The following is a 14,064-nucleotide window of genomic DNA, read 5'->3' as shown; positions in this document are numbered from 1 at the left end:
AAGTTATTTTCTGCATAGGCCTACAAACTAGTGAATTTAGGGTGAAACTTTAGTCAGCTGCCAGGGGGCAGGTTTAAGTGGACATAATCTCGGTACTATCTCATTAATATGTTTATTGTATTCATATCAACTAAAAGAATGTTAGGCCTATATTGCAATTCGTTATTAAGTTAAATTAGGACGGGCTTAGTACGAACAATTTCATTACCCTGAAAGTATATTTGAAAAAAGCTTTTTTTTAGGTTTCCGTTGTTCAAAATAAAACAAAGATTGCCTAGTACCTAAGCTAAATTTAACCAAACATTATTTTTTTTACTGTTTCCTGCAATACAAATAAGACTTTAACTAGAATTTTTTCAACTGAGAGTTTGGTTATAAACGTCGTCCATACCTTAATTAGCCTATAGGCCTAAATATTTTATAAGCTACGGTACGAAGAAAATTGGTGCTTGATCAGTTACAGCTGTTCCCGATTGAAGTGAGTGCCACAGAGACAGATGTACTGTTTTCAAACGTGAACAATTTTAAACCTCGATCAACACTATAGTAACCTCATCATGTGCTGATAAAGATTAATTACTCTAAATACGCTACTAAATAAGTCTGTGGATCAAACTGTAAAAATTGCTTCTGGAATATTTTTTTGGGTTTCCTAAGGAACAACAAATTTTACAGGTCATATACCACTCACGACAGAGATTTTGGCACCAAGATGGCCGCCAGCGTAGACCCTGATATAAAACCGAAGCATACAAACAGACTGAAAGACTCCAAGTCTCCTTATTTACTTCAACATGCACACAACCCTGTAGACTGGTATGTTTAGAGAAAATGTATACACGATGATGGTGCTTGCAGCTAATAATTTTATAGAAAATGTATTGATAGGCTAACTTAAATGTAAAAGCTAGTAAAATTAAATTTAAACTTATTGCACATTTATCAACTTATATCATCACTAGACTTAAATCAGTAATTAGTGTCAATCTTAATTTGATGTGTATTTGGCTGAATTTTCATTATTATACCCCCAAACCATCAAAGTCTAGTGCAAAACAATAATTGGGATTGATAGACCAATATAATTCAACCGTATGGTACTGTTTTATCAAAGAATTGATTACTTGGTGACCCTAATCAATGATTCCATTTGGTTATTTTGATCATTATGAAACTGCAGTCCTTTGTTCCAATGTGACGTTAGGCGGGAGAGGTATAGCTAATAACGTTTTGCATTTTTTAATGTTTGCAATAAATGCAATATTCTTACTGTAGATTTTAATATTGAATATAATACAATTTTGTTCTCTATTGAATAACTCTTTCTGGCATTGACATAAGTTATTATTGTTATCAATTACCTACAAAACAAAATTGGTATAGAAAGTCATGAAAAATAAAATAACCCTTTTAAAAAATATCGTTCCACATTAATGTAAACACTCCTACTAGTAACTACTCTTATTTTTATCAGTCTGCATTCTTAAGATTTTCTTGTTAAAGCCTCTTAGTTATTATTTTAATTGCAAATCGATTTTCCAATTATTCAGATGTGGCAAAGCAAGGTCCAGACATATTCAGGGGTTGTGTTCTAAGAACAATAAGGTGAAAGAAATATCCTGCAAATTTTAAACATAATTTATTTACTACCTTTTTTGTTGTTGCCTGTGTTGTTGAGTAAGATGTTTATGTGTCACCCTATACATTTTGCCAGCTTGTATGACATCTTCAGGGGGTCTTCTTAAGCTACCTATCTTTTTATCACTAACACTAGAGGCCTATTTTTTATTTTCAGAAATATTATCAAACACACTCACGGTCACTCGTATTACTGTCATGTCGAGCAAAAATCGCTCGATAGTTGAGGGTAGGTAGGAGTTTATTGGAGTTTATCTAATTCACCTATTTATCAAACGGCTTAAATGCCAACGAACACTCCCAATCAAAGGAATGAAATAGTGGAAGAAAGACTTCCAGTCATGACTCCGCCATGTGTCCGTCATCGGGGTTTTTTTTAACCTGACTGCAATTTCAGTGATCTCATGTGTGTAAATATCTTAATAAACACATATAGTGCTTAGTGATAAGAAGAGAGCTTAAGAAGACCCTTTAAAAACCGCACAGAAGCTGGCAAAATGCATTAGGGTGACACACAAATATCTTCCTCAAGAATACAGCAAAAAGTTAATGTAATATAGAAAAGTTCTTGAACTTGGGATAAAAAAATATATAAATATAAATTTTCCTAATTTTTTTTGTTATTATGCCTGACACCTTGAACTTTAAAATGTAACTAGCGTTTTGAAAATATTCTCCTTTTGGAAAACACGCTTTTGTTAAGCAAATCTTTTCCCATTGTTATGTGCCAATTTTGCTGTCAGGTATCCATGGGGAGAAGAAGCCTTCGAGAAGGCAAGGAAGGAAGACAAGCTAATCTTTCTTTCTGTCGGCTACTCTACCTGTCACTGGTGCCATGTGATGGAACGAGAATCGTTTGAGAACGAAGATATCGCCAGAGTCATGAATGAACATTTTGTTAACATCAAGGTTGACAGAGAAGAACGACCTGATGTGGACAAGGTTTACATGACGTTTGTTCAGGTATAAACTTTTTTTGTGTCTGTTAGATTATATTGTACTGTATAAGTAATTGTTTACTCTAGACTTTAAACCTCGAAAAATGATAAATTCACCTGCAGGAGAGGAGCTGATATGTATTGTTTATTGAAGTAGTTCTGCTCCATACAACCCTACTGAGCTGCTGTGCTAATGTCACAATAGAGAGTACATTCAGGATTTTGTAGTAGATAGGTTTAACAACTGGTAAACCATCAAAAAAGTAGTACACATAAATTTGTCATGAATGATGAATGGAAGTCATCACAATAACTAGCCAAAATTGTACTCTCTTATGCAAGCGCATTGTACCTCTCACCTTTATTCAGTTGTCTGTTATTTTTTCTTGACTAGCTTCAGTTGAGTTGATTCCAATTTGATTGATATGAAACATGAATATGATTCATAATAGCTGATATCATAATTTTAGTTGTAAAGGTAATATAGCAGCAAGTTAAAATTCAGGATGATCAGTAATTGTGATTAACTTTAAACGTAATGTAGGCCTAATTAACTTTATCAAGTTAGTTTAAAGCGAAAGACTTCACACAATTCTAGCGCATCATTTGAGGGACTCTGACAAATTTTGTTTACACTGGACAAATTTCAACACATTCAGTGATATGCTACCTCCACAGGGGAACGGTAGCAATTCACAATTACTTGTATTTGCTACGGGAGCGGCCCCGCTAGAAGAAGAACGGTTTTACTCGGTTATTCTTCTCATAACGACCTTTAATTCGATGATCATATCAACCTAAGCTTACATTTAAGATTTTCTTGTGACTCCTAGCGGCTTGTCCTCCTGAGGAGATAGTGTATCACTGATTAATGTGTTGAAATTATATTTATGTTCAATAACTTTGCTTCTAGTTTTTTAGCTCTTTCTTTATTATTTTTTATTAATATATGACTGTACCAGGACTTTTTTGCCACCCTGTATTACTTACTATCTATAAGTATGAAGTTTTGGGTCAAAATGACTTTAGGCCAGGGTATTTTTAAGGTTTTTTTAGTGGATAGGTTTATCAACTGGCTCACCTTATTGACGAAAATAGGTGAAAATACAGAAATAAACACATGACACATAGAACTTTTGGAGCTACTTGCTCCTCTTCAGTATCAGTGTCATTCTATGTTCTTGATGGTCGTGGAAGGAGGAAGAAGAGTACACGGTCTAGTATATGAAACATAGAAAGACACTACCATCTCTATGTTTATTTGCACATTTTCATCTATTTTCGTAAGTAAGATAATCCTGCTGTTCAACTTATTTGTTACAAAAATCATTACTAAATACAGGGTTTCCATAAAATAATGGTGCGGTTTTAACATCCTGTAAAACTGTTAAAAAACGAATTAAATGACTTCTGTTGGTATCCCTGTATCTAGTAGCTCAAACAGTTTTGTTCATATTTGTTAAAACAGCTGTTTTGATTGTTGTACTATTCAAAACACTTCTTAATCAATAAGTTGAGTTTTTTCGACCAACATGTTTTCAGATAATGAAAAAGCTAAGTGTGTATTGTTATTAAGTGAGTTAAAGTCAGTGACTTTAGTGCAACGGACATTTCGAAGAACATTCAATAAAGCTCCGCCTCATAAAAACAACATTAATCGTTGGAGTAAGCAATTCATAAACACTGGGTCAGTTAAAAAGCAAAGTAGACCTGGTAGACCACCAGTATCTAAGGCCGGGCGCACACCTGATGCGGCACGGCACGGCACGGCGCGACGTTTTGCCTTAAGGCGCCTTATGCGACTAGATTTCTATTATTTCAAATGGGGGTGCCGCACACATCATCGGGCACGGCAAGGCAAGGCAAAACAGCACGGCGCTTTGTTCTGCCTTTTCAATTTTCGTCTTTCGGGTAAAAGGCTTGAGGCAAAACGATGTGCGCATGCGCGAGGATCGACACCACGTTCAGCGCAGTGACAGCCCCTGTCAAAATCAGTGTGCACTTCCAACGATTAGTAATTATGATTTTTCCGGATCTGCTCTTAGTTCTGCAATGAATGGTTTCAAGTTCCTTTTTTGGTTGATAGGATGCACCCACGATTCTCTGTTAGGGAGATCGTCCATTACATTCATTAGGTACCATCATTGACTATATAAACACAACAGTCAATGGTACCATATAGCAGCAGCCTCTTCTTCGTCTTATGCATCCATTCTCACAAAATGTGTAGTACAAAGTGTCACAAAATGTACAAACAACCTCATAACACACAGTATCTCACTTTACTGAAACCATGGGATCGACCATGTGGGTGCTCAAGTCGCCTTGCCGTGCCGTGCCGTATGCATCTCAAATCTCCATCGGGCACGGCAAGGCGAGGCAAAGACGTCTCGCCTCGCCTTGCCGTGCCGTGCTGTATCAGGTGTGCGGCCGGCCTAACCAGACAGTTGAAGACATCAGACTATCTTGTGTTAGAAGTCCAAAGAAATCCCTCCCTCGCCGTAGTCTTGAATTAGGAATACCTGTTAGTACTCTTCACAAAGTTTTACACAAAAGACTCCATCTTCATGCCTACAAAATTCAACTTCTTCAAAAAATAAAAACAACAGATTTGATAAAAAGAGCAGGATTCGCTACATTTATGTTGAACCAAATGGCAGAAAATGAATCATTTTTGAATGAAGTAGTTTTTTTCAGATGAAGCCACATTTCACATCAGTGGTTGTGTTAATAGGCACAACGTAAGAATTTGGGGAGCTCAGCATCCTCATGAAACTTTTGAAAAGGAAAGAGACTCACCAAAAATAAACATTTGGTGCGGCCTGTCCAGAGAAGAATTAATTGGGCCATTTTTCTTCGCTGAAAAAACTATCAATGGAAATGTTTACTTGGACATGTTAGAAAACTATTGTTTTCCTCTACTTGACGACATGGAAAATGCAAAAAGCCTTTATTTTCAGCAGGATGGAGCACCTCCACATTATAAAACAATTGTTCGAGATGCTTTAGATGTTAAGTTCCCGAACAGGTGGATTGGAAGAGGCGGTCCTATAGCATGGCCCCCCAGGAGCCCGGACCTGACTCCATGCGATTTTTTTCTTTGGGGTCATGTAAAGAACATAGTATATGCTCAAAAAATTTGCAATTTGGACCACCTAAGGGAAAGAATCATTCATGCAGTTTCAACGGTGACAAAAGAAATGTTGCAAAATGTGTGGGCTGAAGTAGATTATCGTTTGGACGTCTTCAGGGCTAGGAATGGTGGCCATGTCGAGCTTTATTAGATACAGTCTAACCTTGATATAACGAACCTCGATACAACGAATTCCTTGATATAACGAATTTTTTAAAATCCCCTAGAACTCTCCATAAGACACAATGTTTATTTTACCTCTACATAACGAACAAACCATAACAACGACCTTGATTTAACGAATTTTTCGTGATTTCGGCTAAAATAAGACACCTCAATATAGCGAATTTATCATTGTCAGAACCTCTACATTGCGAATTTAACCTCTGCATAGCGAATTGTCTACGTCTTTCCCTCGATATAACAAATCCCCCACCCCATTATTGTTTTTGAAAAATCTGTTTCTTTATCAAATGAAATGGAAAGGTGACGTCATCGCTTGCGCTAACATTCGTCTGCTCCGTTTTACACATCTCTGTCTGCTGTCGCTGCGCGCGCTATGTTGCAACTGATAACTGATTTAATTCACTGAGGACTGATGATGACGACGTAATATTTAGTAAGCTGTGATTGGGCGATAAGTAACTATGGTGAATTGTACAATTTTTGGATAAAGAGAAACCTAAGAAAGAATATAAAAACAAAACCAAAGAGAAAGAATAGCAACATCGTTATTTTAACATTCCTTTTTCGAGTGTTTTTATTATCTTTAAGTTGGCTATGATTATACACTTTTATAATGACTTATTTAATAATTTACTGTATTGTTTTCAATGCGATTTGTTTCAACTAGCAACACCAATGCTATAGTTAATGATTATTATTGACATTCCTCTGTTGTGATAAGTCAGTACTGCACTGTAAGTAGCCTACCGGCCTATCACGAGCAGTAGCTTACAAAACTTTCTACTACTGTTTTGTTTTGTTCTTTACATGGTTTATGACTACGCAATACAGTGTTTTGCTAGGTTTTAGGAGGGTTAGAACAAGCTGTGATTTTAAACTTACAGTTTTTTAACCTGTACCAAGGTCAATGCCATTTTCATGATTGCGCAATATTCAAGATCCCTCCCCTTTTTTATTCCGGATGGTTTAGGTTCTACTGTACAATGTAAACACTGTACTGTAAAGTATTGTAGCCTATGCTACTTTAATTGTGTTTTAATGATGTCTAATCCCGACCTATATTGACCGACGCTGGTTCTGAACCTCGACTTAGCGAAATTCCTGCAAACATAACCTCTATATAACGAACCTCGTTTTAACAAAATCCTTGATATAACGAATATTCAGTTCGGTCCCTTCAGATTCGTTATACTGAGGTTGGACTGTATATATAAAATCTTTTTAATGTAAGGAATCCAATAAAATAAATAGTTTTTTTGTACCTCTTCTCGTTATCTTTTTATTTCATAATTAAACCGCACCATTATTTTATGGAAACCCTGTATAGTATTTGTTAGGCCTGCTTTACAACAAGCTGAGACCAAAACTCGACTTCAAAATTCATTGGGTAAAAGAAATGATGCAATGAAGATAAATCTTGTCGATAACTTGGTTTGTTTTCTGTTGACAGGCCTGTTCTGGTAGTGGAGGATGGCCAATGAGTGTGTTTCTCAAGCCAGACCTGAAGCCAGTGTCAGGCGGGACGTATTATCCCCCGGAAGATCGATATGGGCGACGAGGGTTCAAGAGTGAACTGCTAAAATGGGCCAAAGAGGTGAGATTTATGTAGGCTCCTGTAGATTATTTGGTTAGTTTATTCAAATAAAATCAAATAATCAGTATCAGTTTACACACAAATTCTCCCATTAACTAGACAAATACAATCGTAATGAGTAATGAGTAAGTGGAGGGAGTTACTGTGAGTTTTATTGGGGGAAAAAAATGCAATAACTTTTGAACTGTGATTTTTACAGCTTTAGGCAGCATTTTTTTAGGATTTAAGGACAGAAATAGGCCTATACTAAATTTTATTTAAATCGTCCTAGTAGTTTTTTTTAATGAGATTTTTTTGCTATTACATGGGTTTTTATAGAATAATCACAATTAAAAAACAAAATTTCATAACAATGGAAAAAATAAACGCCTAGTGATACCATGGATTAGTGCACACATACAAAATTTAATCAAAATCAAATCATAGATATACTGTAGTCTGTTCACATTTAGGTTGCACACACACACAGACATCACTTTGAAAACCACTTTTTTGGTTCTACCCAAAAATCTGACTCAAACATTTTGACAAAAACAATACTTTCTCCATATAGGCCAAATATGTATAAGGGAAAGTAAAAAGGGATAGAAATATAATCTAGAATAGTCATAGTAAAGAATCTTTTTTAAAAACTAGCTGTACCCGCGGGCTTTGCCCCGCTTAACTTCATAAGTATTCGCATGGCTCAATCATGTCCTGGTTGAAGTGAGGTTTTAAATTACTGAAAACAAGAAACAATTGTAAACAAAACACGACCTCTAAAGACAGTGCACCGGACAGATCTAACAATAAAACTGTCTTCAGCTGATCGATAAGGATGAGAAATGTACTAATATAAGGGAGTATGTTTTATATGTGGGTTTCTTACTTAAATAGTAGCTTATTGGTATGCAAAAAGATAAAAATGCACATTTAATTTGGATCTATTACATGTTATGAAATATATAATTTCGTAGGCCGCCAGTTGTTTCTTTTATTCAAATAAATACCATTTTGTAAATTTCTGCAAATAAAATTATTGAGTTCGTATTTTATATACTGGGCTTGTAACCTTGAATCATAAATCACAATAAAATTTACACGTTAAACGTCATTTTTAAATAGAGCTATTGAATTTAAATAAATATTTATCAATACATTATAAAGTGGTAGGCCTAATGTATTCATGGATTGCATTAAAAGTTAGTCTATGCATAAATACAACTTGTAAATTTCTTTTATCGTAGGCTATTAGTGTAGTCCCGGGGTCATCCTCTTAATTTTGTTGAATTAATATTAATTTTACGTCTTTCAGTAGGCCTACTTTTTAAAAGTCTGGAGTTTTTCTCTAGGCTGATTCTAAATGGACGCAGGCGTTCTTGTTTGTTACAATTCTATGAATTGGTGGCCATAGCTAAAATTACTTAATCTTATCCAAAAACAAAGCTATTGTCTATTGTGAAGCTCAGTACTGGGGAACGGTGAACCGAGCAATGGCTTGGTATAGTTTATATCGATTGTGAAAGCAATATAAAGGAAACCCAACACTCAAATCAGGAAAATCCGTCAATTCGTTTATTTAGAATCGTGAATTAAAATTACCGTGTCACGTTTTATTATATGAATATTATATCTTCTACTATTTTTTACTAGTGGTGCTTAGGTGTACAATCTAAAAACGGTTTTATAACATGTAACATAATTCTGTTTTCCGTGTTTAAGAACTTGCGTGTATTTTAGCTTAGTTTCGTAGAGGTTTAATTATTTAGTACCAATTAAACTGAAATTTCAATATTTTTCATATTCTATTATTTTCTTTTATACTGATGGCATTTATATTTAAGATCGAAATCATAAACATTTAACTGGCCATTGTACAGTTTAATAAAAAAACACTTTTTCATGATTTTTTAATTGTCTTTGAATTACTTTGGGCTAGTTATCTGTTAAAAGTGGAATTGATAACAAAAAACAATAACATTTACTGTATCTTTATTGACACTGACATTTTGAAATACGGCAGTGTACGATTATTTTGTCGTACAAGGTTGGCAACGCTCCGTGCAGTGGGCGCGGCCGGGTTAGCGACTTCCAGAGTTAGCGAATTCCGCCGCGAGACAAAATCGAGTTAGTGGGTTCCGGAGTTAGCCAATTCCTGACTGAGACGGTTAGCCAGTTCCAGAGTTAGCCAGTTCCGACACACGACCGAGTTAGCGAGTTCCTGAGTTAGCCAATTCCTACGTCTCATCTGTGTTGATAAATGTTCTTCCTACAAACTATGTGTATATTGCTATGTTTAAAAAGGTCAAGTAGCCAGTGAATGGTTATGTAGTAGTTGACTAACCATACATTCCTCATCGTGAGTTAGGCCTAGTAGCAAGATATTGCGCGAGTCTAGAAATCCGGAAGCAAACTTTGTGGATAAAAGTTCCGAAAACAGAAAAGTCGACGAACTCACAAATAGTCACTAATTATTAAATCTTGTAAGATTTAAAAATTTCTAAATTGTTAAGGGTTCTCTAAATGTAAGTTAAAATTTAATGCAGAAAACTAGTATAACATTGTAAGCTTATTATATCACTGTAACTGCAATTTTTGAAGATTTTTATAAATTCATGTTTATATCAGTAAACCTTTAGTATCCTTTAGCTCTTTGTTACGTGGTCACTTTCATTTTAAATTAAATAACTGCAATTTTTGTAAAAAGATAAAGTTATGGTAAATTAATGACAGCTGTGCGCTTTCAAACTAGAGATACGATGACGACGGGTCGGCAAGCGCGTTGCGTACAGGCAAGTTAATCCCGAGCACGCGAACATTACCGAACTCACCCAAACTTGAATGGTAATGCAGATCGAGACTTGACACAGCGCCTCTGTTGAGGGACCACCCAACTACGTGAAGGTGGCCCCGTCTAAAAACGACTTGGCACAAAATTGCCGTAAGGTGCAATATCTATTTTGCGTAGCATATGTAATCTTTGGTGAAAGTAAACATCTGCTTTTGAATTATATTTATTTGTAAACATTGTAGATCAAAAAGTCTGACATTGGCCCACTTAAAACCCTCTGGGGCAGAGCCCTTTTGATGGATCTGCACAAAACTTTACTCGAACCATCCTTGAAAGATGCTTAATAATGCCTGAAAGTTTCATTACAATCTGTCGAGCGGTTTCGGAGTCCATAACGTATACACATATATACACACATACATACATACATAGTTCCTCTTTTATAGATATAGATAGCCTAAATATCATTAGCCAATCATTTACTCACTCACTCACTCCCATGGCCATTTATGCCCAAGGCGGGATTTTGCCGCACCAACAACTGCTCTCCATCTCTCTCGATCTTCTGCCTCTTCCACTTCTGCCCCCAATTCTCTGACGTCCTTGGAAACACTATCCCACCATCTCTTCTTGGGCCTTCCTAATGGTCGTTTCCCTTCTGGCTTTCCTATACTTGCTTCTTTTAGTAGTGAACCTCGTTCTCTCCGTAGTGCGTGTCCTGCCCACCTTATTCTCCTTGCTTTCACGTGTGCTACTACATCATAATCATTGTACATATTCCTTATCTCCCTATTATGCCTTTTTCTCCATTCTCCATTTTCTTGTATTGGTCCATATATCATTCTTAAAATTTTGTTTTCAAAAACAATCATTTTGTTTTCTTCTTTTTTATTTAAAATCCAAGTTTCAGCTCCATATGTTAATACTGGTCGAATTATACTATGATATATTTTTATTTTCGTTTTATGTGAGAGAATCTTTGAAGTCAACAATTTCTTACAAGAATACATACATTTATTGGCCTGAGCAATCCTATAATTTATTTCCATTTCTTCACTATTGCTGCTTGATATAATTACCCCTAGATATTTAAATTGTTCAACAACTTCAAAAGTATGTCCATCTATACTAATTTCATTTGTCCTCACTTCATTTGGCTGTCTCGTGAAGTGTATATATTTTGTCTTCTCATCATTAATCTTTAGGCCCATTTTTTCAGATTTTTTTATGAACAGTCTGGTTAGCTCCTCTAGGTCATTTCTGTTTTTGGACAGAATTACTACATCGTCCGCAAAAGCTAGGATGTTTATTTTTGTTCCCATTTCTAAACCTATATTTGTTTGTCTTACTTGTTGGAGGGCCTCTTCTAAGGCTATGTTAAATAGTATAGGTGACATTCCATCACCTTGCCTTACGCCTGTTCTTACTTCAAAGCTTTCTGATAACTCTCCATCTATTTTTACTTTGCATTTTGATTCATTCAAGGACATTTCTACTAGTTTTATTAGTTTTCTGGGGATCCCAAACTTTTCCATCTGCTGATATATTCTTCCCCTGTCAAGGCTATCATAGGCCTTCGAAAAATCAATGAAAAGCCCATGTACTTCTTTATTGTATTCCCAGTGCTTACTAATAACTTGTTTAAGTATGTGAATCTGGTCCATTGTAGATCTCCCTTTTACAAATCCTGCCTGGTGATCCTCTATTATACTACTTGTGTATTCCTCGAGTCGCTTTTGAATAATCTTTGATAAAACTTTATATCCATGACTGAGCAAAGATATTCCTCTGTAATTTCCACATATTCCTTTGTCTCCTTTTTTATATATTGGCACTATTATAGATTCTTTCCATGTTTTTGGCATTTTTTCTTCGTTCCATACTCTACATATTATATCATGGAGTTTTTCTAGTGTAGTCCTGCCACCTTTTTTTATGGGTTCAAAAATATTTATGCTATGAATGGAAATTTTTAATTTTTTTAACAGATTTTATGAATGTTTGTCATTAGATAGAGCTCTGATTAAATATATTTTACTGACAATTTTCAGCCAAGAGGACTTACAGTCATTTCACTTGTAGACATTTGTTTACCATTAGTGTACTAAACAGTTTTATCCTCAAAGAACATAAACTGTGTGAAGGTTTATCAGTAAAATTAATTCACATACAGTTACTACTGGGTAGCATTGATTGTTCACAATAAGCATTGTATGTAGTGGAAGGAGAACAGAGCTCAGTGGGCCAGAGTGAGTGACAGTGTTACTGAGGTCATCCGCAACGCTACAGTCTTTGAGGTGCCCATGTCTGAAAACCTTATATCAGGTGAGTCATACGACATACCACAGGAAATGTGAATAACCACAGCAAACCTGCAGACTAAGCGAATTTCCATCCACCTGGCTGGAATTCCATTAAATTACCCCCTTAAAATTGTTAGATTTATTTCCTATTTAAATATCATTAATTTTAATGAGTACGTAGGTTTGATGCTACAGGGAGACAATAAGGTGTGTTTTTATTGAAATCTTGATAGCTTAGTATGAAGTAAACAAATTTTCCAAATTAAAAAAAATATATGTCCATAGACAAGCAAGCTACAACAGTTTATTTATTCTCCATAAGAATAACATGGAATTTTTTCCGTAACCGTTAGGCATAAAAAACGCTTTAATGTACACAATTGTTTGTTCTTTTGAGCTCAACAAAATGGTCTGGAAAGACATTGCAAATTGTTATGTTTTCAGGGTGAAAAATGGGAAAGACCCATTTTTACCCCATAAAACCCCCCATAAACCCCTGTTCCCATAGTCCGATCATGCTGGTTTGTGTACTCGTTTGAATAAATGTAGGTTGTTTACATGTTTATACTAAATTTTATCAAAATCCTAAATATATATATTAATTTGAACGGATGGTGTTTTTGGCCTCTGGGGACCTCAAAACAAAAGAGCAAATCGGTCCCGGGTCCAGGTCTTACCATAAGACCTACGGTAATAGCTTATTCCCTCTTTGGGAAATTCGCTAAAAACAAAACTTTGACTTTAAACTTTACATGTTAAGTGAACATATAATAATTAATAGCTTTTGCCTATCTAATGTTTTCCTTCATCCCCTTATAACGATGAAATATGTAGGCCCTAGGCCTAAACACTTGTGAGTAACCAGAAACAATACGTTAAGTATGAATAATTTAAAGAATAAAAAACTTTACTGGGGAGAAGTACATTTTTAAGGTTATAAAACTGTGTTAAGCAACACACAACTAGGAAGCTTACTCCTAAATTTATTTAATCTGCTGTGTGTTTTATTTTTTTTATCAATATCAATTACAACTCAGCAGCTCAATGGTTGTGTTTTGGGCTGATAAGTCCAGATATTGCTGGATTGAGACTGATTGTAACCACTGGGTTGCTTTAGTGAATACTGTAACAGTTCTTCACAATGTAACATCGTTTAAAGAATTCAATTGAAGATACATACAGACTTTTTATTCTTAACCAATGACCAGGTAATGTGCCGGGTGCGGAGTGCTGGGAGTTATGTACAGAGCAGCTGGCTGAACATTATGAGCCGGCCTACGGAGGGTTCAGCCTCGCCCCAAAGTTCCCACAGCCAAGCAACTTGTTCTTCTCGTTCCACGTTTTCGCTCGTAAGCCATCAGAGAAAAACAAGAAGCTGCGAGACATGGTGCTGCACACGCTAAAAATGATGGCGAGAGGAGGCATACACGATCATGTGGGAAAGGTGAGTCTGCAATGTTTCCTGGGTTTCAGAAGGTAATATCTGCTGAAGTTATTCAAAA

General features: G+C 35.6%; 1 protein-coding gene across 1 annotated transcript in view; it reads left to right on the top strand.

Annotated features, from left to right (window-relative positions):
* The window catches only part of LOC128999202 (spermatogenesis-associated protein 20-like), a 35,622-nt gene that overhangs the window by 1,599 nt on the left and 19,959 nt on the right, over positions 1 to 14,064 (top strand). The window contains exons 2-6 of the mRNA XM_054425590.1: positions 676 to 816; positions 2,382 to 2,601; positions 7,346 to 7,489; positions 12,479 to 12,584; positions 13,771 to 14,006. Of these exons, the coding sequence (XP_054281565.1) occupies positions 676 to 816; positions 2,382 to 2,601; positions 7,346 to 7,489; positions 12,479 to 12,584; positions 13,771 to 14,006 (847 nt within the window). The remainder of the gene's footprint in view (positions 1 to 675; positions 817 to 2,381; positions 2,602 to 7,345; positions 7,490 to 12,478; positions 12,585 to 13,770; positions 14,007 to 14,064) is intronic.

This window comes from Macrosteles quadrilineatus, unplaced genomic scaffold (genome assembly GCF_028750875.1).
Source record: "Macrosteles quadrilineatus isolate MER2022 unplaced genomic scaffold, UCM_ALF_1.0 Scaffold_8__2_contigs__length_117827958, whole genome shotgun sequence".
NCBI classification, from domain to species: domain Eukaryota; kingdom Metazoa; phylum Arthropoda; class Insecta; order Hemiptera; family Cicadellidae; genus Macrosteles; species Macrosteles quadrilineatus.
Note: the sequence above shows the minus strand (reverse complement) of the source record. Positions and strands in the feature narration are given on the sequence as shown.